At 43.9% G+C, this 26,893-nt stretch overlaps 1 protein-coding gene across 3 annotated transcripts in view; it reads right to left on the bottom strand.

Moving 5' to 3' along the window:
* ACSBG1 (acyl-CoA synthetase bubblegum family member 1) overlaps positions 1–26,893 on the bottom strand; it is a 1,203,629-nt gene that overhangs the window by 283,675 nt on the left and 893,061 nt on the right. For all 3 annotated transcript variants that reach the window (XM_069624414.1, XM_069624415.1, XM_069624413.1), the window contains one exon: positions 19,792–19,872. In XM_069624414.1, coding sequence (XP_069480515.1) covers positions 19,792–19,872 — 81 coding nt within the window. The remainder of the gene's footprint in view (positions 1–19,791; positions 19,873–26,893) is intronic.

Raw genomic sequence — 26,893 nt, forward strand, 5'->3', positions numbered from 1 at the left:
GAAGTCCAATAGTAAACAGTCTGTCCTCCATCTCAAAACGAATCTATTCTCGCCCTACCACTAAAGAAAGAAACAACGAAAGTTCAGGAGAATGACTCCCTTCTACTGGATAGACTGGTCACCGCCAACAGATGATTTTCAAATAATTCTTGGCTATCTCTTGGATTCATTCCTTGGGTTCTTCTTGGGGACTTTTCCACCCTCCCGGTGCCCTTTCCTTTAAGAGGTGACCCTTTTCCCCTTGCAATATTTGCATTTCCACCCCTTTGGGCTAGGTCCTCTTGAAGTGTCTCTATACTGTTCCCTTTCCTCAACATTTCAACGTGTTGTATCACTGGGTCGAGTAGGATGGTCCTGTAGCTATTCTCACACTCATAAACATGTATTTTGTCACTGGGACGAGTAGGCTGAGTTTGTACCTGCTCCCCGTATCCCTGGCTGGGTCCTCAAAACCAAGGCTCTCTCGGCTCTCAGTAGTTCCCAGCTCTTCCCAAGTTCAAACTCCCCAAGCTTCACTCTTGATCTTCAGTCCCTCTTCTGAGTTTATATCTAAGCGCTGGGCGATCCCCAGAATAACATCAACACCTTTCTCTCTCTTTGATGAGTAATCTCTCTTATTCGTCGGGGCTCTTTCATCACAGTTTGATTAATTTTAGAGCACGTAGCAATCTGTATTACTCGCCCATCTCTCTTCTTTGTCTCAGTGGTTTTGTCAGACATTTCTTCAAGATTAATGTTAGGACTAACATTACAATAACAAATAGTAGTTCTGATGGACTTCTCTGAAGCATGTATGTTATTGATGGTTCAGCAGAGAGTGTTTCAGGGAGTTCCGCAATGAAATAGGGGTCCTTATCCCCAAGAGGGGAGTCTCTCCCTGTGAAGTACTGCTTACCGCCACCCCTAGGGGCAAATGTTTGTAGCAGGTTCACTTCCCTTGCCTCACAAGGAAAGTCTCCCCTGTGGGGAGAAGTGATGAAACCCTGCGAATCATCACAACTGGCATTTTGGTGGCACTCAAGCAGTCTAGGTATGTCTTACTGAGGCATGTCATTTTTTACTCTGCACCATCGAAGCTGAAGCAAATATGACAAGTGTTGTTACATTTCTAGACTGGCCTACATTGTGTAGCCAGTTTGGACAAGTTTTCTTAGTGTGACATTGCATTTTTAAAGACAAAGCATTACATTAATTAAAGCATTATTGCTCCTGTGCACTTTTGAAGACTTGCATCTATTGTATTTTGTGATTTGAGTTACCCTACAAATGAACTGACCTTTTGCCCAATTTTTCACAGAAAGTGTGCTGTATAATGCACCATTTTATCCCAATATTTAAAAACATTTCTAGTGGGAGAAACACCCCTGAATCCCCTTGGGCTGGTTTGGGCTCCCGCGTTATGCTCGGTCATTGTGGAATATTTGTGAGAAATGTTTACGCCCCTTCAATTAAAAAATTCAGCAGCAGCAACTGGGTGGGTGACTGGTGGATGAATAGGCATGAATATGTGCATGCAGGGTTGGAGCCCTGGCAAGGGGCATTGCAACATGGACATTTTCTTACAAGTCAACTTGATGAATGCTATTGCATAGAGGGGGGTGAATGGGGCGGGGGCTGTAGCACAAGAGGCTAGGCAGACTGTACATTTTATGTGCCATGGATGTTTTACTCACATAAGAGGCAAGACCACTATGATATATGTTCTTTCATGTTGAGTGGAGGCATTTGTGCAACCAAACAAGGACATGTTTCCCTACCGTAGCCTTGCATGTTTTACAGGCATTGAGGTCAAAGCCAACTTTAAGAGTTTTCTTCCATGGTAGTGCGCGAGTCGGGCAAGCATTTGTGTAGCCAGCAACAACATGTTTTCTCCCTGTGGCAGGAGGGTTTTACATGCATTAAGGGCAAAGCCACCACGAGAATGTTCGTACATGGGGATACTGGCACATACTGACAGAGTCAGCATGGACATGTTTTCTTATGGTACCATTACTGTGTATAATATTACTTGCCACGCGCAGAGTTGACTGGTACATTTGGGTACACGTAGTCCGGCACGGCTCCCTGGTTTCTATGCTAAGTGAAAGATTTAAGCTTTGATTAAAATCCATATTGATATCATTCACCTAGTACAGTGCGTGGCGTGCTCATCATGTATTGTGGCATGTGTGGTGGTCCAGGCCGGACCAGTGGTGAGGATCGTGCTTTGTGGTCTTGTTTGGGGGGTGCCGCCTCAGCATGGCTCATTGGGAGGCCCCACATTTTGTGTTACGCCACTGCAATAGACACGGAGGGAGGTCAACCCAATGGTTTGCACATATCAAAGGTCGTTTGATCCCCATGGGCTCAGTCACTATTGGGATAATCTCTGCAGCATTTGTGCTAGGGCTACAGTAATTGTGAAGGAAGCGGCCATTGTCTGAGCACGCATTAGGATGAGTGAAGCATACTCTCGGTTATCACACGGCAGCAGTATCTCGAATGTAAACTAGACTTTGGCGAGGAAATATACTTGGAGGTAGTCAATCCCCGCTCTGCACGCACACTTTATTTAAAATTCAGGCTGGGCATAACTGGGAAATGAATGGAACATGTCTTTGTCAAGTGTGTGGCTCTGCGGAGGAGACGATTACCCAACTCATGTTTTTATGTGCAGGTTGCAAAGAATTAAGAGTCAGATTTCTGAAGCCGCCTTTATAATGTGGGTAGGCTTGTGCAAGCTAGGAACTTCTGTAAATCATCAAATGATTTAAATGTTGCCCATGTTGCTGTAAAACATCGAAATCGAGCATGGCGCTGATAAGCCCCTGCGCTGCAGATCTGCTGCAAGTGAACCTCGCCCAACTTCCTTTGCGAAAGGCTAATTTCTAGACATCCTGATTTGTGCATGTCACCACAAGCACTTCATTTCTGGCGCAGTGCTGCCACCCGGTGGCTATCCACGCACAGTTTGCCATTTATTGCAAAGAATAAAGAGTTTGCATTTAAACGTCAAATATACCCTTAGTTCCCAGCAAGAACGCGTACCATGGGAAGGGTACTCGTCTTTAATGAAATCTCCTTGACTATGCGAGTGGGCGAGGCGATTTCACGAGCACTCATCATGCTTGCATTTCAATAGATGGGCAGTAAAAAAAAAATGGCATGCCATAGAAAGAAATGGCTAGACATTTAATAACACTTAGGTTTGCTTTATCAAAGATGCCCAGTAAGAAATGCTAAACCGAGTGCACCAAAATGCCAGTCTAGTGATTTAATAACATTTAACATTCTCGCTTTATCATAGATGCCTAATAAAAAAATGTAATGCCACTTTAGCTGCCCCACAATGCCAATGTCTCCATGTCATAAAACCTATCATGCTTGCGTTATCACAGATGCTGAGTACAAAATTCCATGCCACAGTAAAATGTCAATATAGCCACGTAAATCAGCCCTCCCCCTCCCTCTTCACCAAATCGGTGCCCTGGCCCAGCAAAAGCAAACACAAGTGCAAGCCCATATATTCACACAGCATTCACTTGCTCATTCACACACAGAATTCCCTCACTCATTCGCCTGTGTACACATTCACCATGCACTCGCTCCTTCACATATGCACCCATGCACCATATACTCAGTCATTACATACACACGTACACAATAAACATTAAAGGTAATCTTGCGTGCTCACCACCGCTGGCTGCTCTCTGTAAGCCATGCAGCTGCCGCAAAACAAACAGGAATCAGGACGCAAAGGGCCTCATTACGACTCAGGCGGTAAGGGGTTTACGGCGGCGTAAACAGCGCCGACCCTTACCGCCTGATTCCGAGGTCCCTTAGCGCCATGGAGGTTTTAACACCTGCTTTTAGCAGGTGTTAAAATCCATGGCGCTAAGGGACCTTGATGTTAATTACGCCACCGTAATTTACCGTGGCGTAATTAACGCCTTCCCCACTCCCATTATGCCCTATGGGGCAAAAATGGGAATGGGGAAGGGTAAATGGGGATTGGGGACTTACCGCCCCGCCAACCTCGGAATGGGGCGGTAAGTCCGCCAACCACCATGGCGTAAACGTAGTTTACGCCATGGTGGTAAAGGTACGACCCAGGCGGTAACTTACCGCCTGGGTCGTAATGAGGCCCAAAGAGCGCTTCCTGCTTCCTGCACATACACGTAGGAGTGGGAGCCCTCCTTGAACACTGCCCAGGCTTTCTGGATGTTTGAGGAGGTGCAGGAGCACCCCCTATGCACATTCAGAGGTGCAATTCCCCATCTTGCAACCTGACCGGGCCCTGCCAGGCTGGCAAGGCAAAACATGCCCAGGCTTTCATGATTCATTGAACATGCACACTGGGGAACAGAAACTGCCAAAGGGAAACTACATTTCCCTTTGAAAGTTTAAGCCACAGCTCCTTCATAACGGGCAATGGTACTGGCGGGTCAGTGCCCACTCGCCAAATATGGATGAGACAACCCTGCTCTATCTTTCACTGCTAGGGAGATGTTTCCACTGCCCTCTGGGGAGGAGTGCCAGAACACCTATTCAAAAGGTAAACAAGGTTACAACCACAAAATCACTTGGGGTAGCAATGGCAGAGCAGTCTTAGTGTTACTAAGTGGAAGACAGAAGTCTGGTAGGTAGGTACAGTAGTTCGAATAGGTAACTCAGAAAATAATATTTGCGTAAAAGTTATATTGAAAATGAAATACTCTTTTTGTATAGAATGACACTTTAGCGAACCATACCTTCAGATAAATACTATAAGTTACACAACACACAATGAAAAAGAGTGTATGTATAAAAACAGTAAAAGGCCCACAGGACAGACCGTTCCAAATCACACAGCTAATGCAAGATCTATGCCTGGAGGCACAGTCAACAAATTATAATGCTCAGGGGTAGACAGAAAAGAGATTCCTACAAAGGCAGTGGAGTACATACACGTCTTGGAATCTACATGACAGAACATGGGTTGTTACCTGCATCCCTAATACATTATAGGACACATTCCTAAAGAGGAACAGAGAAGAAATATAATGCATTACACCGATGGAGTGAAAATAATTACAATTAGAAAAAGGCCCAGGGGACCACCCAAAACCCCAGTACAATTAGATACACTGTACTTGGCCTATCTAGGTCCCAGTTCACCCCTACATAAACTTAAAAACACAGTAGCACAATGCATAACTATAATTGTTCTTTTATAACGCGTTTAATACCAGCGAGTAGTTTCTAAGCGCGGGATCGGGATTCAAACCTGTGTTGCAAGACAAACGCGTTGCCCTTGAGCTTTCCTTCCTCCCCGCATAAAGTCATAATGTGTCTAGTGTTATCCTATAATAGAAACTCACTCCAGTAACTTAGTATACTACATTCTTCACTAAATCACTGGTAGCTTCTGGAGTATCTGGTTTTGGTAGAGAACTCCAGTGATAGTCAGTCAATCTCTCTCTCTCTCTCTTTCTCTCTCTCTCTCTCTCTCTCTCTCTCTCTCTCTCTCTCTCTCTCTCTCTCTCTCTTTCTCTTTCTCTCTTTCGCTATCTCTTTAATTAAGGATGAAGATGTACCACCCCTAGATCTTTAGGTATTAAAAAGAGATGTACACCTCACAATCAAGACACAGCCATGCGGAATGTGTAATGTATGGCTCTTGAAAAAGGGTCCTCACTACTGTGAGGTATGTGGTGAAAAGGGAGGGGGTGGGAGGAGGCCTAGGAAACAATATCCAGCTTCAGATAAGTAATTGTTTTCAGTTCATGTTTATGAGTTCATAAGTGTGTAAATGTTTTGTTCATATGAAAAAAAATGGGACAACGTCCAAAGGCAATCTGTAGTTACAGGATAGAGTCAGTAAAGTACTAGTTATACCGGGTTGGTGCAGCCAAAGAAGCAACCAGCCCTAGGGAACACAACAGTGGGCCTCCCAAGAAGAGTTAGTGCTGCAGGTTGTGGCTGCTCGCCGCCAGAGAGATGGAAGCAGAACAGCATAGTGACCAATGCAAGTCAATAATCGTATGCAGTTGGTGGACCTACAAAACCCCACTAATCCCATACCAAGGGGGCCTCAGATTGCCACCCGAGTGCATCAGGACACCAGGAACCAGAGACAAGTGCTTACAGTGCCAATCATGGTGTATTAGTCCCAAGCAAAGCTGGTGATTCTGGTATGTACGGTAGTTGCTTAACAGGTCTGTAGACGTGTTCCTGCATTAAGGAACTTGAACCCTCAACCAGCGACGGCCGAAAGGAGACATTACCTGGTTCACCAAGAGGATGACACACCAGGCAGAAGCAGCAGCAGTAACACAGGGGATCCCAAAGCAACTGAGGAACCCAACCAAGGGTACAGGTCAGCTCCACAAGTTAAGAGGAGGCAGCACACCAACAAAGAAGAGTCCCACGATGGAAGCAATGGTTGAGGCAAATCTATCCACGGCGTGGCAGCACCATATCTACCCTCCTCTATCAAACTCTACAAGCCTTCTCGTAATCCCCAATCTGCCTCCTCGACTACCCTTGTGCTACCTCGGCCTCCCTGGGCTTCCTCTCGCTTTCTGCTCTTTCTCTCTTCTTGCTCCACTTGCACGTGTTTCTCTTTCCCTGGACAACTGAGAAACAGTCCACACTGTTTTATTCAAAACTGTACTAAAGTAAGCCTACCTCCTCACCTCCGAGTTACCCTCTTAACCTCCATCATGGTCAGATCCCTAACACAGCTGGTTGTACCACCTACCTGCACTTAACAAATGGCTTATGTTGATTGACCTTAATCTATGCAAGTCCACCCATGTATCCCGTGACTGTTCCATTTACTCCCCTCCGCAGTCTGAGCAGAATGTCACTCAAACTCACCCCATTATGAGAAGCTCACTGCTTCCATCAAATCTTATTTCTTTTCTATAGTACATTCTTTTGTGATCAAACGAGCATTGTTCCTCCCTGTGCATGAGTATATAAATAAGTGAATATATGTGTTATTATATATTACGATTTTGTCATATTTTCAAATTTTTTTAAAAATCTAAAACAAATGTATTTATTGCATTTATAAGTAGCACCCAAGACCCGGAGGTCTTGTTATTGTTGTTGACTATGAATATCTGTGAGATCTACATTTTGTTTTTCTACTTAATGTCCTAAATATGTATTGACACATGCACAAAACATGCAATTTTCCTTAGTGATTGTTTTGTATCTATAGAATCTCATTGGTTTTAGCAATGTCCAATACTTGATCTCACTTGAAACTTTGCCCCTGAGCTATCCTCCCATTCCTATCGGCTTATCGGATTGTGTCCTGGCTGAATAGCCAGGTTTTCAAGCATTTCTGGAAGACCCAGTAGGAATGTACCGTCCGCAGGTCATGTGGGAGGGCATTCCAGAGTTTGGTGGCCATGGCAATGAAGCTGGATCTCCAGCTTTGGTGAGCCTGAATTTCAGTGTAGGCAAGCGGTTGGTGTAGGTTATTCTCATAGGTCTCTTTGATTGAATATGGCAAATTTCATTGAGAGGTAGGGTGCTGCTGAATTTGACAGGCATCTATGGGTGCTAGCAAGTGTTTTGAAGATAATTCTGTGTCTTATGGGTAGCCAGTGGGCATTTTATTCTTGCCTCAGAGATGTGTGATTGCCTAGGGATGTTGAGAGCGGCACGCAGGGTATTGTTCTGTGTGACTTGCATTTTCTGAATGTTGTGGGAGGAGGTCCCCACGAATAGGGCATTACAGTAATCAAGTCTTGCGCCAATGATTGCTCTTGCAATGGTTAGGCACCTATCATGGGTGAGCAAAGGTCTTGAGGCCTTGATGAATTTTGATGTATATGCTGCTGATAACACCATGGTGTTCACTTGGTGGTTGAGGGTGAGTGATGCGTTTAGGTGCACGCCCAGCGTTTTGACTGAAGAGCAAACAGGGATAGTGAACCCATCAATGGAGAAGGTGCTGTAGCAGGAGTCAAGGTTTTTTAGTATGGCTGGTGAGCCCACAAGTAGGATTTCTGTCTTTTCGTCGTTAAGATATAGGCCATGTGTAGCCATTCAGAATTGGATGGATTGGTAAACTGAGTTTAGGACGGTGAGGTCAGTATCCTGGTTACCAGAGAATAGGAGGAGGATATGCATATTGTCCGCGTAGTTAGTTTAAGAGATGCCAGAAGAGTCCAAAAGGACAAAGAGGGGTTTTGTAAAGATATTGTCGGGAGTTTGTGAGATGCCGGATCTTTGGGGAATGCCACAGGAGAAAGGTGCTGGGGGGGTTGTATACGTTGTCCGCAAAGACTTTCATGGCCCTACCTTCCACGAAAGAGGAGACCCGGTCTGTTGCTTCCTGCGAGAAGTTAGCTGCTGATGAAAGGTGTTGGCAAAGGATCTTATGGTCAACCAGGTCGAACATAGCTGAGAGACCCAGGAGCAGAACAAGGACAGTTTTGCCAGTGTCTTTAATCTCATCAAGCTGGTTCTTTAGGTCGAGGAAGGCTTACTCACTGCTATGCCCAGGCCAGCAGCTGGATTGTTGCAGTCCGAGGATGTGGTGGGTTTCTAGGTATTGCTGAATTTGCAAGTAGGTGGCTCTGTCCAGAATCTTGAGGAGGAATGGTACTGTGGTGATGGGTCTGTAGTTTGTAGGCATGGCTGGGTCTAAGGTGGGTTTCTTGAGCAGGGGTAGTACCCAGGCTTCCGCGGGGGATGCTGGAACTCGGCAAAATGAGAACACTGAAGCAATGAATTTAGTGATGAAGGACATTAGGGAGTTAGTGCAGTCTTTGATGATGACAGCTGGACAGATGTCCCCTTTGCATCTGGAGGTGTTTAGTCCTTTCAAGATGGCAGAGACTTCTGCTTGGGTGACCAGATTGAAGTGAAATGGGGGTGTACCATTGGCTTGCGGTGGAATTGTGGGTAGGAGGTGCAGGTTGTGGGGAATGCATGCTTGCTTCACATTGATTTTTGATTGGATGGTAGCTACTTTATCAAGTTGGGCATTTTGGATAGCAGTGCACCAGGTTTCATCTTTGGAGAAGTTAGTGGGAGTGGTGGTGGGGGATTCTAGCTCCCTAAGGATATTGAATAACTCTCGAGTGTTGGATTTGGCATTGTCAATTCTATTGTTGTATGTGGATGATTTGGCCTGGAGGATGGCTAGTTTGTAGGTCTTGGCAGCTGTTGCAAACCGCTGCGTGTTGGTGTCGGAAGGAGCGTTTCTCCAGTTGGATTCAGCCATGCATTTTATGGTGCAGAGTTCTTGGAGGTCGAGTGTGAACCAGGCATTGTGGTGGGTGGAGGTTTTGTTTTGCGTGGGGCAAGGAGGGCTGCTGAATCTACTGCTTTGAGTAATTTTGTGGAGGCAAGGCAGAGGTGAAGTGGGTGAGAGGGGTGGCCAGAGCTATCGTGAAGGTAATGACATGATGATCAGACCAGGGGACAGCCTGATTAGTGAGAACAGGGATAGGGCAGTTGAGGTCTATGATCCAATCCAGTGTGCAGCCTTTAGAGTGGGTAGGGGTGGCAACACAGTGGCTGAATCCTAGGCACTAAGTGGGTTGGCTAGACAGGTAGAATTTTGGTTAGCAGGGTCATTCAGTCCCAAGATAACGGGTAGTATAGCTCAGTGGCAACATACTTGTCTTGGAAGCAAGGCGAGGCAGAACAATCCAGGTTCGAATCCAAGGTCCGCGCTTAGAAAGCTCTTCGGTATTAAGCGTGTTATAAATAACCAATTATTATTATAATAATTATAATAAGTTAATGTCTCTGAGGAGGATTCTTTTAGAGGTGGGTTTAATGTTGGTGTTTAGGGCATGGATGAGGTCTTCTTCGAAAGAAAGTATAGGGCCAGAGGGCGGTATACTATGTGAAGCGTGATTGTGTTGTTTTGTGAGAGCGGCAATTTAACTGTGAATATATTGCAGTGGGTAGGTTCAACAGCTTTGGTTTGCCTAAAGGGAAGAGCGTCTCTAAAAATGTGTGGCTCTCTCCCTCCTCTAGAGTCAGTTCTGTCGCCCCGCATGATGGAAAAGCCGGTGGGTAATGCGATGGACAAGGCTGGGCCGGATGCAGCGTGGAGCCAGGGCTTTGTGTCTGCCGGTAGATCCAGGTTATTGGCTATGATCAGGTTGTAGATGTCCAAGGAATGTACCTGGATGGATCTGGCGTTCACTAGTGCACAAATCATGGGTGCCGCTGGCTTAGATGGCAGTTGTTTTGGATTACACTTTCTGCTGTGGGCTTTGTTGGGAGAGCAGGGTGCAGAGGGAACCTTGCCTCTGTTATCCAGGATTGCATTCTTAGGAACAGTATGGTTGTCTGGGGGTGCTTCTAGTGAGCTGGTATGCCATGTCAAGGTGTCCTTAACGTGTTTGGTGTGGGTTTTACATGAGTCTGGTAATTTGTTTGTGTGCATGCATCTGTGGAGGGGGAGCCTACATTTAGATCTTAGGCTAGGGTGCAAGTACTGTAGGTGCAGGACCTTAGTCTGACATTTCGATAGTAAGTGGCAATGGGGACGGATAGGGGAGAGGGCAAGGGTGGCGTGAGGATCATGTGCAGAGGCAGGTGCACCTTGCCAGACCTAGTACTGGTATGATGGTAATTGTCATAAGGGAGTGCTTGAGTTTGCTGGGGTAGACGTGGACCCGAGTTTGAGTGGTGTGCTTTGCATGGTTAGTAGATAAGTGAGGGAGTTAAGATGGGCCGGAGGGGGGAGTGGTAGTGCAGGTGAATTCCGTCCAGAATTTCTTAAGGTGGGGCTGGGGAGGCAAAGCGGTTCGGAAGTCGAGGACAGCGTAGCGGTGTGCGAGCCATTGAGTGTCGTGTATAGGGATGCGTTAGCACCCATGGATGGAGGCCTTTGTGGAGATAAGCTCGTAGTGGAGGAGGCAGGCCACAGGTAGCAGGCCCACAGCTTCTCATGCTGAGACACTGCTGGCTGCTGCGCACTGTGGCTATGGGGCACAACAGATGGCAGAAACAGAGTCAGGGGAGGCATCCATGGCATCAACAGCCAGTACTGAAGAATGCTTTAACAGCCAAAATCAGAATTCAAGAAGATAAAACAAAGGAGTCAAACTAGGATGTAACTAGTGGTGAAAATGTCATTATTCCACTGATGACTACTTGTAGTTTGCACGAGTCACAGCAGACAGAGACATTGGGCAGACAACATGGGCCTGGTGACACGATAGGTGTATTATCTACAGAACATAACTAACCACAGACACTGTGCTCTTGGTTTTAGACTAGAATATGTTCCGGCAAAGGACTATTTACTGTGATGATGTGGGATCTAGTTTATGGAGCGGCTGTTTCAAGAATCTGACCTTTCAACAATTTTGCAAGATGTTCAGGGAGATTTTTCCAGGAGTGAAGTAAGGTGACACTGAACAGATCGACAGGCCCCTAGGTTCTGCTGTTTGACACTGGTGTACGGTAATCTAAAGAATGACTGTTGCTTTTATAGATCTATGTCGAATCAACAGCTATAATGTATGAATAATAAAAGGCAGCCCTTGTTAGTAGCAGGCCCGATGATTCTTAGAGAGGACCTTGAAGATAGCCCTGATCACGACTGGAAACAGTGCAACGATGCATAGTAGAGGCTGTGTGTTGCCTGCAGCTGATGCAGGGTGGCATTGAAGCTTCAGAAGTCCGCAGAAGGGCTAGCTCAGTGCAGAGGTTTGCAAAACAGTCCAACATAAAGACCACTGGTGAAGTCACTTTACCATATTAATGGTACGCATACTGTGGTGGCCCTTTCCGGTGTGCAAGATATGCAAATATGTATTTTGGTGTTCTAAAAAGATCAGACAGAATGTTGATGGACGTTTCCGGGATTAGAGGTAATCCTGCATCTAAGATTACACATCAATGTTTTTCCACAGGGGTTGGGTTAGGGCATGGATCTGCTGACGGAGGTGTAGTAAATCACTTGTAGCCATAAGTATAGTTTTATGAAGTTTAATATATACAAGCCCCCGCAGCGTACGCTACCAGCAAGCCATCTCTCATAAACCAATTCTAGTATCATCATACACATTACAAATACAAATGGTGATTCTATAACAAACATTCCACATGTACTACTGTAAAAACTCTATAACATCTCCCTCTTTTATATAGAAAACAGGAGAAAAGAAACAGAAGGAACACAAATGAAAATCAAACAGAAATTAAGTGAAAAACTGAGGAGCAAGCAACAAAAGAAAAGATGGGAAAAGAATGCACTAAATTACATGGAACATATTAAGAAAAGGATACATGGTCTAAGCTGTGCAGCCAAAACTAATAGTAGAAGTAATCATTGTTAAAGTTCTGGATAATTCTTCGATTCTTCTTGGATAGTCCGCCCTGAATGTTTTCACCTACATCATCATGGTCACAATTAGCAGGTTCCTTCTTTCTGGCACCAGATACCAAATAGTCTTTGTCTTTATTGGAGTCAAGTCTCATGGAAATGTCCTTGTTCCCCTGGCTGGATGTCATTAAACTACCATCTTTACTTGTACTTGGTCTATAGCAATCATTTTGTATTCTTACAACATCATCACACGACGATCTTTTGCCGTTCTCCATCACCAGTGACTTCCCTTGACTACTCTTCACTCTCTGTGGTGACATGAATCTGGATTCACCCTTCATTATTTTCTTGGGTTCCTTGATGCAAACCCACTCTCCTTCTTTGATAAACTTTTCCTCCACTCCATTCCTGCAATCATAATACTTCTTGTATTTCTCTTGTTTCTCTTTCACCTTTCTTAGTATTGAGTCCATATCCATCCTTGTCTCGCTTGTGTTCGTGAACATCCAGGCGGGTCTGAGTCGATTTGATGCTACTCTACCATGCATCATGGTGAATGGTTCAATGTTAGTGGTAGAATGAGGAGTTGACCTATGTGCACATAAAGCTTCCTTAAGTGTTTCCCTCCAAGGAAGAGAATTAGCAATGGCCAACTGGATTACACCCTTTACGAATGCATTCATTCTTTCTACAAGACCGTTGGCGATAGGGTGATACAGTGAGGTTGTTATATGATCAATAACCCTATCCTTCAAGAAACATTGAAATTCCAATGATGTGAATTGGGATCCATTATCAGACACCAATTCCTTGGGATCACCCTCCCTGTTGAAAACCTCAATTAGAAAGTTTTAAATCTTCTCAGTGGTTATGCTCCCCTCTGCTACTCCCCACTCTACCCACTTGGATGTATAATCAATCAGTACTATGATGTATATTTTCACAGAATCAAGATTTTCATATGGACCCATGACATCGATTGCTACCTTAGACCACACATTCCTGTCAATTGACAGTTCCTCTTTAATCTGAGCAAAGTCTAGAAGAGTTTTTTCATACTCTATCCAATCATTGGCTATGGCCTTCCTAATCTGTACCTGTTCTGGATCGATGTCAGTTATATTTTTCCACTCTTCCTTGGCAATACCTGGATTCACAGTGGCGATGATATCTTCTTCCGTGGGTTTTATCACATTATCATGACTGGCTGGCAATCTGGAAACGCAATCAGCTACCTGGTTCTGCGCACCAGGCATAAAACATACATGAACATTATACTGCATTATGTCCAGAATCCATCTTCTTATCCTCGGCGATATCAAGTGGGGTGCCTAAGACTGTAAAACATGCACTAGTGGTTTGTGGTCTGTTCTGAGAAGAATGGGTAAACCCCGAATCAGATTTCTAAAGTGTTCTAAAATCCACTTCACACCAAGGGCTTCTCTTTCTATGGTAGAGTAGTTTAACTCTGCCCCTCTCAAAACTCTTAATGCAAAAGCAATAGCTACCATGCCTCTCTCTTGCAGCTGTTCCAGCACCCCTCCTAGTCCAACCTTGCTGGCATCCACTGAAATTATTGTTTTTGCTTTACAGTCAAACATTCCCAGAGTCGGTGCTTTGTTGATGGCAATTTTTATTTGTTTAAATTCTTCTTTGCACTCCTCTGACCAAAAATATTTTGTTGACTTTTTCATAAGACTTCTCATGTTCTTGGTTTTATCAGAATATTCATCCACAAAGTTAGAGTAGTATTATGTCACCCCTAAGAAGCTTCTCAGTTGATCTTTATTTTATGGTTCAGCGATGCCCAGAACGGTGTTTCTCAATTCCTCTTTAGGGCTAATCCCCTTGGCATGAATAGAATGACTGAGGAATGACACCCTGTCACACTTGATCTTGCATTTCTCCAGTTTTAAAGTCATGCCACTCTTCTGAATAATCTGTAAAACCCCCATCAGTTTCGCATCATGCTCCTCTTCTGTGTTGGCTGATATAAGAATATCATCTTGAAAACATTGTACTCCTTCCAGCGCTCCAAACAGATGTGACATTAATCTTTGGAATACGGAGGACACGAAAGCCAGACCAAAAGGCATTCTTTTAAATGTAAATGCTCCTAAAGGAGTGACAAATGAAGTAAGATTTCTTGATGTTTCTTCTAGAGCAATCTGATGTTAAGCTGAAGACAGGTCTAGGGTACTAAAGAACTTGGCTGGTTTCATCGTAGTCAACAATTCACTGATGTTAGGGAGGGGATGCCTATCTATCCAAATAGTTTTATTAAGGTCTCTCAAGTCCACGCACATCCTTAAAGTGCCATCATGTTTCTTTACCAAAACTATTGGGGCGAGCCATTCCGAACTTTCTATGGGCTCTAATATGTCCTGTTCACACAACCGTGTCAAATCATTCTTCAATGCTTCTTTCGCACCAATTGGAATACCCCAAACTTTATGGGCGATAGGTACTGCCCCCCCTCTTGAGAACTATTCTGTGTTGTAATCCCTCTAATAATCCAATCTCTTCTCTGAACACTCTAGAAAATTGTTTTTGCCAAAGTAGCTTTTATATCATTGCTGTCCTTAAGTACACTCAGGATGGGAGTTTCTTCTCCCGGATGGATTCTGACCTTTAACACGGCCTGTTCTTCCCAGCCTAATACAGATGATCCATTCTTTGCAATATAGAGTCTGCAATACGTTTCTCTGTCCTTGAAGCTCAACTTTATCCAAGTGCATCCAATTATATCTATGGGGGTCTTCCCATATCCTGTTGCTCTCACCCCCGTGCACTGTATATCTTGCATCTTGCCAGCCAATACTTCAATAAAAGTTTTTACATCTACCATGGTGTACGGGGATCCAGTGTCCACCATAATTGGCAAAGATATGCCATTTATTTCCATGTTCACCTATGGTCCTTTACCTTGTCGCGTTGAAGAAACAGTGAGTATTTGTACTTGGGCATTACTCTGAGCAACAGTCAGCATGTTGTCATGACCTTCATTCTCTGCAATAACCTTTACATTGCCTCTCGACATTCTGTTGGGCTGGTACCCACTGTATAGGCGCGTTACAAATGCCATATCATATCGTATCATATCATATCATATCCTCGCCATCCTGCCACAAATATTTCTGCAGACCTTGGCAAAGTGTCCAAAATTGTTACGCTCACCTGGCTCTCATAGGGGCGTCGGTCAGACCCGGACAGCTGCGGTCTCCACCCACGTGATGCGTAGTGCAGCGATGACTGACTGGATCGGCCCTGCTAATCTTGTCTGCTTAACCCGTAGAAATATTCTCCTGCAAGTGGAGAGATGGATTTAGCCACTTGTGAATTCAAGTGATGGCACCCCCACAGTCCTCCCCAACTAATCACCTCCGAAATGCCCTCACAGCAATCTCACCATATATTCTTGAAAGATGAGCTCTTCATCCTGCATGGATTTGCAGGGGCGCGTTGATTCCAGTTACTTCGCTGGTTTGAAGGCTCAAGAGAGTTCCAGAGAGTATTGACCCTGAGGTTCCTGGTGGGGACCAATAAGTATTAAGTTCATAGAGTTCAATATGTCTGATGTTCACTCTTGTTCCCCCCTTCCTTTCTTGTCTTGCAGCTGGCTCGTGAAAAGATGCACTTGTGGCAGCCTGTGACGCTCAGGTAAGAGTCTGTATTACCCGGCGCTGTCCGGTAAATGTTGCACGTGGAAAACGTGTTGTTTTGTCTCTCTTTACAGATGCGGCACGTGAAAATATGGAGAGTCACAAAAGGATGCCTCCGGTGGTAAATCAGGTAAGTCTATGGTGGTAAGAATTATATTTGTTGGTTCCCTCGGCTCACCTTGTGGTTTTCTTTTGTCTCCTAGGTGTCGAAGTTTGGCGAAGAAATGATGGAGGCAGCGCCGACCCGAAGGATGCTGTGAAGACTGGTGAGTATGGCGCGGTGCTGCAGCTGGAGGTGTGGCACATGCAGAAATGATGTTCTTTACAGGTCCGGAGACGAGATGGATCCAGAATCAGGTGTGGAATAGAAATAAGTTCCTTTTCTAACCTTCTCCCTTTCTTTCCTCTTTATTTTAGGAGCTCCGGATTCGAGGCGGGCGTGGCAGAAGACTGGAGGCAGGCTGCAGGCATGGTGAGCGTTATGCTGCTGGATGCAGAATAACGCAAAACATGTGTTGCTGGTCGGGCATGGTTTAAATAGCCTCAAAAGTAGTCCCAGGTAAGAAGTCCCTAGAACCACACCCGAGTAAAAAATAGTCCCTGTAGAAAAATAGTCCCTTTCAGGCTTCATGTTGGATTGGAGTCATTTGCAGCATGGTCTGCCTGAGGTAAGTAATGACTATGAGCCTGGCACCTTAGGCGCCAGGACTGATTTCTACTATGAGCCTGGCGCCTAAGGCACCAGGACTGAACCCAGATAGCCCCTAGCCGGGGCTGCTGAGGTTTTACTAAATGTCTAGATGCCTGCTCCCGGGGCTGATGGGCTTGGTCCGGATGCCTGGGGGTAGGCATCTTGACATAAATTACCACATTTGTAGCACTCGACAGCCGCTGCAGGTCATTCCTTGTCGCTATCATTGTGCCTGTATCAGCCACATTTCTGACAACGGTTTTGGTATAGGTTCATGTGTCCTGTATCTCTACCTCTCCTTGCATTGGCTCTTGAGTTGGTAGCGGTCATCTTCCTCACCATTGCCACTAGAGTTTCTTCCAATTCTTCCTTTGGCTTATCTTGGATCATTTTGACCTCTTTCTCTTCAGTTCTATCAAATCTTTCTTTCATGCAGCGATCACCAAGTTCCATGCTCCTCTTTCCATTGCTTGTTCCAAGGATGGGTTATTAGTTTGACATAGTCTCTGCTGAATGTGTGGATCAGCTACATTCAACACAAGCTGATCCCGCAAGTGGGTTATAGTGATAATGTCGAAAAAAAAATGTTGACTTACAAAAATGTCGAAAAAAAACGTCGAAAACAATAATGTCGAAAACCTATACATATAATGAAAAGAGTCAATTTTTAGAAAAAAAAATGTCGAAAAAAATGTCATTTAGCACTATCAATAAATACATAAACAAGAAGAGTCCCCCCAAGCCCCCTCACCCAACACCCCCCTGCCACCACCACCACCCACCCACCACCCTCTCACCTCTCATTCTCAACACATTTTAATTATATATTTATTTATTTATTCAATAAATAAATAAACAAGAAGAGTATCATTTACTAGAGGGGGTCCCCCCCGTCCACCCCAACCCCCTCACCAAACACCCCCCACCACCCTCTCACCCCTCATATTCAACACATTTTAATTATATATATATTTATTTATTTTTTTCTAAAAATTCGAAAAAATGTAGAAAACATTTTCGACAATATTTTTTTTGACATTTCTTTTTCGACATTTTGACTGTCGACATTATTGCATTCGACATTATCACTGACCACCCCCGCAAGTATTCATCACCCACACCGGTGAAGTTGCATGTCGCCATAAGTCCCCTCAGAGATGCAATGTATGCATCAACTTATTCTCCTTTAAGTTGTCTCCTAGAGAAAAATGTATATCTTTCTAAAACAATATTAGTCTTATTTTCAAAGTGTTTTGCTAGTTTCCCTAGTGCTCCTTCAAACTTGCGGTTATTATCTCCAGAGCCACCCTCCACATTATCTAATTCAGGAAGAGATCTGAAAATCCTCAAAGCCTCTGCTCCTATGCAATTTAGCAGTGTTGCCTCCTTAAGGTCATCATTGTACTTACTTCCACCAATGGCTCTCAAATATACCTGAAAACCATCGATCCATTGTTCCCATGGACATGCAGGATTTCCAGGGCATGGAGGGAACTGTATTGGAGCTGTGACATGCTGCATGGTGTAATATACTGAATAGATTCCACTATTTTGTTCGCTGATCTGCAAGATCGTGGGCTAAAATGATCACTGTGAGATTCCTTGCAGGATAGCCCTACTTATATTTAACTGTCTTTCTTTTTCTTTTTCTATTGCCCACTTAAAACAACATCCATTAAAATTCAATGTTAGATATACTGTGCAAGAGAGGGTTTAGAGCACTCCAAATGACATGTATTTCGTTTTCATGCAGCGTATGCACGCAATCAGGTAGAAATCATGGCACATCCTTTTACTTTAATGCTTCTCTATAGCGTGCACTCCCAATCAGTAATTGAAGAAAGTTCACTCCTTCATGCTCAACACGCGTATTCATACGCATCTTACTTTGGTTGCCCAGCAACACCATAACAACCTTGAATGTCCATAAAATGGCTGCCACGTACGCTCACGTTCGAAGGTCCTTTCCTCTAATGCATCTGGGGCCGTTCGCTGATGTACCTTTGAAAGACGCTGGAAGCTCGCGCCCTGCCGTGTCTTACAATCCCTCTATTTTCCTTTTTATTTCTCAAAGTCTGCCAGTACCCAGCTCACCTGGCACGGTTCTCACGACGTTGTAATGGTAAGAGGGGCAATGTCATTCGTTCGTGTGGTGTATCCACAGTCAGCTTCCAAATCACAGCTGATCAGGCGTTCGCTCCTCTGCTGGATAACGGATACTTGGCGTGGGCTCCGGGGGCTCAGTTGCTACCTCGTCGCCAATTGTAGTAAATCACTTGCAGCCATAAGTATAGTTTTATGAAGTTTAATATATACGAGCCCCCGGAGCGTACGCTACCAGCAAGCCATCTCTCATAAAACAATTCTAGAATCACCATACACATTACAAATACGCATGGTGATTCTATAAAAAACATTCCACATGTACTACTGTAACAACCCTATAACAGGAGGCAAAAGGGAGGAATTCCAAGACAAAGGTTTAGGTTCTCCAATCAAGTTCTTTGTTGTGGAGGGATTCAGTTCTAGCTTGTTGGTACACATACATTTATTAATTACTGGCAACAACCAAAGAACTCGTGGGACAAACAAAAGAGTGGGGAAGTTACTGTTCTCTATCTGGTCTTCTTGTATGCCCTCATTTCTGTTTACCTACATTTCTTTTGCCTAGCAATAATAATGTTCTGTGCCTTATGAACTTATTTCTTTTTACACCACAGTGACCTACTATGAGTCCCAGCGCCCTAAATAGAGAACAGTGAATAAACAGTTCATAATCTATGCCTAGTTGATCCTCCACTTGAGCTCCAGGTGGTCACAGCCTGTTGTGACAGTGTGCTCTGCAAGAATCCATAAGATAATTTAAGATAAGATAAGGTATGATAAACTAAGAGAAGCAAAGAATGGTTTAAATTCTAAAGCATCCCACTGTGCACCCACCTCTTCAAGCACACAGAATGCACCACTCCTTTGATCTCTGGGAGCTGGAACAGGTGGGGGGTACGGTATCTCACCCTTCCAGGTTCGGAAAGAGTATTGAAAAACTTACTTAGACAACAAGGTTCTTGACTCTGAAGGCCAGATACAGGTGTCCACCATGCACATTTGTTGCAAACAATGTAAACAATGATGTAGCATAGTGATGAATATTCACATACCGTATACAAATTGGGATGCTTCTCCGTCACGGAACCTTTATACTGTACAACAGCTTTTAAGTGAGGTAGTTTGTCCCAAATCTGGAAAGAAAAGGACATGTTTTTTCGTTATTCCAGAATTACTTAATGGTTCCCATCGATTTTTGATGATGTATAATGATGTTTTGTTTTGTCCAATTGTAAGTTGATACTTTCTAGTCTACTTAAGGTTGGTACTACTCAACACAGATCCAATAGTAAATAGTGCATTGACATGCTTGTAACTAGCAACTCTATGGACATTTTGCATGTGCTGCTTTTGAGCCCGAAGGCACTTTGATATTGCAATCAAGGCAGTGCAATATAACGTGTCATCGGAGGGGCCAAGGAGGTAGTTCCTCTTCTCTGGCACATGTCCATTATGGAACATTTCACACAAGAAGAGTTTCTTCCCCGGAAAAAGCAGTTTGTATATGATTCTGAGAAGGGGTTACAACGTAAGCACCCATCCCACTATTGCACACCGTTTAAGTGGTCCAAAAGGGTCCCAAATATCCACTTGAGCAGTCTAGTTCAATGCCTGGGGTAGTGAAGAGGACAGCCACACTGCCAAAGCCAGATGATTCACAATGAGGCAGATACAGGCATGACCCCTGGCAAATGTTTCCTTTGCATCTGTCTCAGTGCACCCCGCCCACTTTATGCATAACTTTATATCAGTAATTTAATTGTACCATATGTACCATCAAAGTTTACAAACCAACAGTATAAGTAAGTCCACAGAATAGACAATAATAATAAGATATTAAACTACAACAATGCAAGTTTTCATTGCTTCGTAAATTTAGCGTTGAATATAACTATTGCAAAACAGCTCATCCACAACAAGAATTCAGAACAGAGAGTAACAAGAATAAAGCTGGACGGCATTGATGAAAATTAAGTTCACGTAAAATTGGAATTCAAAATGTCTTCCTGCAAATCTTATACAATGGACAAAAGAAAAGAAAATGTCAAATGGATTCTGTTTCGGTGATACAAAATCCAGCTCAACGGTATCACAGTTGGATTTAGCACTTATAGCATTAAGCAGAAGAATAATAAAACAAAATCTGGTAATGAACATCTTGCGCACAGCTAAGGGGGACCAGTTCACATAATTTGGCCATCAGTTGATTTCATGAACGGTACTAGATCGGTACTAGAGATCTATTCTCCGATTTTTCTCAACTTCTCACTTATAACTGCCACAATTTTAGACACTTTGATTTTACCAGAGTTATTTTTTTATTTTTTATTTGTATTTATAGGCAGAAGTTTACAGCAACCACACATGTCAAAACACATTGTATAGTAAATGCATTAGCAACATATAGTACGCATGAAGAACAGGCAATGCATCAATTAAGGAGGAAACAGGAGCTGCCCGGTGAACAGCATACAAGAATGCAACTATGAAACAATGAGAGAGTTTCCACCAGACACACTTTCAGATTAATTAATGAGATAACTATTAAAGGCTGACCACACATTCTTGGGGCGGGAGTGTACTGAGAGCATTATCAGATACTCTTCCTCACAGGTACGAGACCAGGTAAGTGCACTGAACCATTTCTGAAAGGTCGGGGGGGGACTTTTCCAGCACTGCAGCATGCACTTCTTCGCCACCATGCAGTTTATGTCAAGAAATGTAGCCTGTCGTCTGGTGTCATCGGATTCCCACACTCCAAACAAGACACCCAACGGGTTTGGGTCGATCACCACACCTGTGATGTCAGCAAGGGCCCCAAGGATTCCCTCCCAGAAATCCGCCAGCTTATGGCATTACCAGAACATATGTAAGTGGTCTGCACCTTCCTCCTTGAAGCGGGCACATGCGTGTGTGTCAGTGCCAGCAAATTTGGAGAGTCTGCGAGGAGTGTAGTACAGTCTGTTAAGCAGTTTAAACTGAATGAGGAGGTAGCGGAAATTGAGAGATACTCTTTTGGTGTGGGAACACATCTTCTTCCATAGATGGTCCGAGATCTCTAGCTCATCCGCCCACTCAGAGCGTGCATGGGAGGGCCAAGGGGGTGATCCGGGCCAGCAATATTTATGTTTGGAGGAAACAATGCCACGAGTGCCGCTAGACTTGCCGATGAAGGCAACCTGGAGGAATCGGGAGGCTCGTCAGGGAAAGTGGGCCACACAGAAAGAGGCGCGGAGTCTGTAATATTGTAACATTTCACATTTCAAGCGCGGACCCCGTGTTGCCCTGCCTCCATGACTGATGATCAATGAACTTCCCGTTAGGGGAGAAGTCGGTTATTGGCTGGTATCCCAGAGCCGCCCAGTGGCGGGCAAGGGCAGCATCGTGTGTGGGCTCCAGCCCGGGAAATCTCCAAGCGGGAAGCCATTTATAATAGGGACATGTGTCGGCTGTTGTGTTAAGGAGGCGGCCCCAGGAAAGTAAGGTTGCCGCAACTGGGTCAAATGGGGAGTCAGGTGAGAAATCTCGCTGGAATACCAGGGTCATGATTTTGGTCCTAGCTGCAGCCAATGTTTCCAGCTTAACATGCGAGGGGGTTAAGGGACTCGGGTACCAGTATGTAGCATATTGGGCCTGCGCAGCGACCCAATAAAGCATCAGATCAGGTGCTGTTAGCCCACCACGCTCGTATGGGAGCACCATGCCAAGCCATTTTTTGCGGACCGCGCCCGAATGCCACAGGAACTGTGCACAAGTTTTATGTAGGTTCATAAAGTAGTGATTCCCGGGCCAAATGGGTACGTTGTACAAAACATATAGCTACTTAGGGACCAGGATCATTTTGATAAGGGAGAGCTTCCCGGCGAGTGACAATGGAAGGTAGCACCATCTGGCCATTTTGGACTCAGCTAGTTGTGCAACAGCCATGTAGTTATCTGCCAGCAGGGTGGACCCAGAAAGGGACATCTGGACACCCAAGTATCGAATACTGCCGTGGGACCAGTGGAGTGGATATTCAGAGGAGGGTTGTGAGGCTAGACCTCACTACTGGCGAAAGTTTGTATGGCCGTATCAGGGCTCTGGAGCACCGATTTCACTTGGGGCTGACGGCAGACCCGCCACGAGAACTCCTGTGCAGGTAGTGGCAGGACATAAAGGAGGATGCAAGAGATTTCCGCCTTTGGAGCCAGATGCAATTTGATGCCGCACAGAGCTCAAGAGCTAGGCAGCCATTTCCTGGGCTGCTCAACAGCGCCCCCTGATTTTACCACAGTTATTGACTAATAATAAACTTATTGACTAATTGTGTACAATTTACGTTCACAGAAATCAGTGCCTTGAAACATAGGCTAACCTTGGTATTCTAAAAGCACTGTCCGCAACCCAAAGTTATTGTATCAGTAATTGGGATAAACCTGCATTGTCATAAACCTGCATTGTCATTGCTCAAAGATTATAAAATTGTAATAACTGGAGCAAAAAGAAAACGATTGTCTCAAAAATCGAAGTCAAGTTCCAAATGTACTGCAACATTTGGGGCTGAGGCAGGTAACCCAAAAAGGCTCCTACAAAATATATTTTTTAGATTGTAAGATATGAGCGTTTTTTAAAATCACAAAATGGAGGCTCTGTAAAGTGCAATACAGCAGGCCTTTGCCTACTACATTTTCAACGTGTGGTCCATTCGCTGCACCTTTAAAGGGATAGTCCAGTAAAAAATGTAATTTTAAAAATAGATAGGCAACATTAAAAAAATACTAGCACTTTTTTTTTTTAAACTTCCTATGTAAAATTTTGAGCTATTCAAGCTCAAAATTCGTAAAAGCAAGCACATGGCGCGCATCCATTTTGTGAAATGGATGCCCGTGCTCCTACTGGCAAAATCTTAGTTTGGCAGTGCAGGAAGGGGGTCGGTACGTTGCTACCGGCACCCTTATTTCCAGACTGCCAAAAGTGTAATGAGGCCCAATCTGCCTGGAATGAGTTTCTGAAATATTTTAATAAAGGAACAATTTAAAAGCGAAATGGTACATAGCTGTCGGGTCTCATTTAATTGCCTTTCTTACAGATAGGAAAGCTATCGAATGAGAACCGGATGAAGGAAATACAATTTTACGAACCATGCTGTTAAAAACAGAACATGCAACTATTGACCACAATACAGTGTCACTGCGGTATAGGTCAGATTATATTGTCATTCCCTGGACTTTTATTACCTTTCACTGTTATAATAGCAGTTTTCAGAACATTGTGTTTCGTGCCCTCAACTGAAAGTTTTTTTGAGTCTTGGAACATGAAGGTCCATCTGCCACAATTTTACAAACCATACGAGAGTCTGAGAGGTCAGCAGCTTTAGTAACATCTCCACAGGTTTTTTTCTATTATTTCTAATTTTCTCTCATCTACGGTGCATTTTTATTTCTTCCTCTTCTCTATTATATCCACTCTAAATGTTTGTGGATTCTTTGGGGTAGTTAAATATTCTCGTTTGGTCAATTTACACTTATCATCTAGCCAAAGTCTCCTATAGCATGTTCTTGATCAGTTAACCTTTGCATTAAGGGCATCACTAACGTTTTTTACTTAAGCAATAAACCCTGATGGGTGGGGTTCCTTACCTTAACGTAAGCCCTGGGGCGTTACCAGACCCGTTAATGCTCCCACCTGGAGGGGTTTATTGCTATTAGCATCTCGGAATGCTTTTCCGAGATGCTGTCTTTTCTTTTTTAAAGTTGAGAAAAGGTGTGGTTGGCAACTTGGAAACAAATTACAAAACAACATGGCCAGTATGAAAAAGGGAGAACTATATGTAGTCCCTTATCCCTTTCATGGCGGCCTTTGCCGTGCTGGGGAAGTGCCGGAACACTGCGTGTTCCAAGTGCCGGTGATGAATAAGGAAGCTGTAGGTACATGGGGGAGGGGACAGAGGGGTGTGGTCGCGGAGATAGAAATAGGGTGTGGGAGGTGTGGAGAAGCACTGACCTGCAGCCCAGCAGGGAAGATGGTGGCCTTGCGCTTCTGAGGAGGTTCAGAACACGGGCTTCAGCATGAAGAAACCCCCTGTTCCAAGCTTCCTTATTGGCTATGAGCCACGCTGGCCCCACTGCTGGGATGCTAATAGAACATCAAAAGCATCAGTTTTTTAAAGTCAGGTTCAGTTGGATATAATAATAATTAATTAAAAAACTATTATTGATCATGATGGAATCTACCAAATTACGTTCAAGTTCAACATTCCATTATATTTTGCATCTAATTAGTATCAGTTGGCCTACTACAGTCCCTAGATCCCTAACACAACTCTTGGAGACCCCAGAAATGTCCACACTAAGTGCAAGTGTAGAATTGTAACTCTCCAATCTTAGGTGTAGCAACCATATCGACCACCGAATCCCATTTGTCAATTAAAATAAAAATGTAGCCAATTATAGAAGAACCCCAGGCACCGATAAACGTGTAATCCCCTGCGCTTGATGAAAAGAGGTTTTCCCATTAATTTGCCACATATTCCACTGGTGAGTGGCAATATAATAGCTAAAGTATCATGTCTTGAGTCCTTTAAGATAACTGGAGGCAAACCATATGCATGGCCTTCTTCTTTATCCAAAAGACCTATATTGTTCAGTGCTCCTATTTTTGTGTTAAAATCCTCACATTTAATCGCAAGCGTGTTACTGTTGATATTTATTCTGCTCATTTCTGACTACAAGCAACCTAAAGACGATCGCATCTTGTGTTTTCCTGGTCTTAGATAACAGTTACTTAAAATAAGTTGAGTATTATTGAACAACACTAGCTCAACTAATTGAAACTGGACAGTCCTTGTGTGACCCAGACATGATTTAAAAGTAGGCATAGATGCCAATAAACATAAACCACCTGGGATTCTCCCTCTAGGGTTTGCTATAGCCAAACGAACAACAGAGAAGTAAGTAGCCAAGTTAATCATGTATTTATACAAGGTTTCTAACAGACATATCGCATTACGAGCTTTGAAAAACACTAGGAAATAATCATTCACTAGCTTGGAGATCAGACTAGCTTCGCTCCAGAACATATGGGTTAGGACATTCAAGTGTATTTTGAGATAAACAAACCTTACTTTCTGAAGCTGGGTCTCAAAACCCTTCTTTAGATGGTATCAAACGTCAATCAACCTCCTCCAAATCGGTCAAGAATTTATATTGGTTGTTCAAAGTAAGGCCCGGAGGATGAAGAGGGTTGTTCTCAACTGGAAGTCTGGGCATCTTCGCAACAGTAGTCCAGTTGTTATTGTTAATTGGTGCTGGATTATAAAAATAGCCGGGTGGCACTAAGCAAATTCCGACTTTTGAATTGCTGTCCAAGTATGATTCAATCAGTTACTGGTCAGTATGAATGTTAGCAAAAGTAAGAACAATACAATCAATGTCTAATGATTTATTTTTAGACCACGCACATTTAGTTCTTCTGGCCATTTAAAAAAGATGTGGATTGATCAGGAGGACCATTTAGATTAGTATTTATCCAAATGACTGCTTCTATACATCAGGGTTTCCTTGGTCTCAAATCGATTTCCTGCTAGCTTTGGAATGTGCACCAATGCTACCACACAAGGAGCTGCTGCAGGGCATAGATTCATCTGACTGCTATGCTTATCTCGCAGGTAGCTGCAAGCTCAATAGAGAAGTCAGTTGCCTTGACCTTTTCCCATGACAGGGATCAATTGAGTGAGTCTCTAATGTATTAAGTGGAAGCAGTGAAACCCCCCTTAATGAAGCCATGAATTCTTTTGCATGACACACTGGTTTCAATATATTCACAAACATATATAGGTTTCTGTTCCGGGGTGGGGGTAAGGCAGGCTTGGGATTGTTGGAGTGTCGAAACTCGGCCCAGAAAAGAGATCAAAGAGCATTCTGGGCCATGAGATCCAGTAGCCTGAAGCAGCATGACACTGAAACCTTAGTAGTGAATACCAAGACTGAGCAAATTGACGCATGTTGTGGCACATACTCCTCAGGCCCAAAACGTTATGCCAGACAATATGACTACTTAAATAATCAAGATGCTAACATCTAAAATCCAGGCCATGTCTAACAAACTCTAAGAATAAGAAAACTGATCCATGTTGGCACAAGTAATCCTACACTCTCAAGTTAAGAGACTTGAAAT

Source organism: Ambystoma mexicanum, chromosome 11, assembly GCF_040938575.1.
Source record: "Ambystoma mexicanum isolate Mex_15411 chromosome 11, UKY_AmexF1_1, whole genome shotgun sequence".
NCBI classification, from domain to species: Eukaryota; Metazoa; Chordata; class Amphibia; order Caudata; family Ambystomatidae; genus Ambystoma; species Ambystoma mexicanum.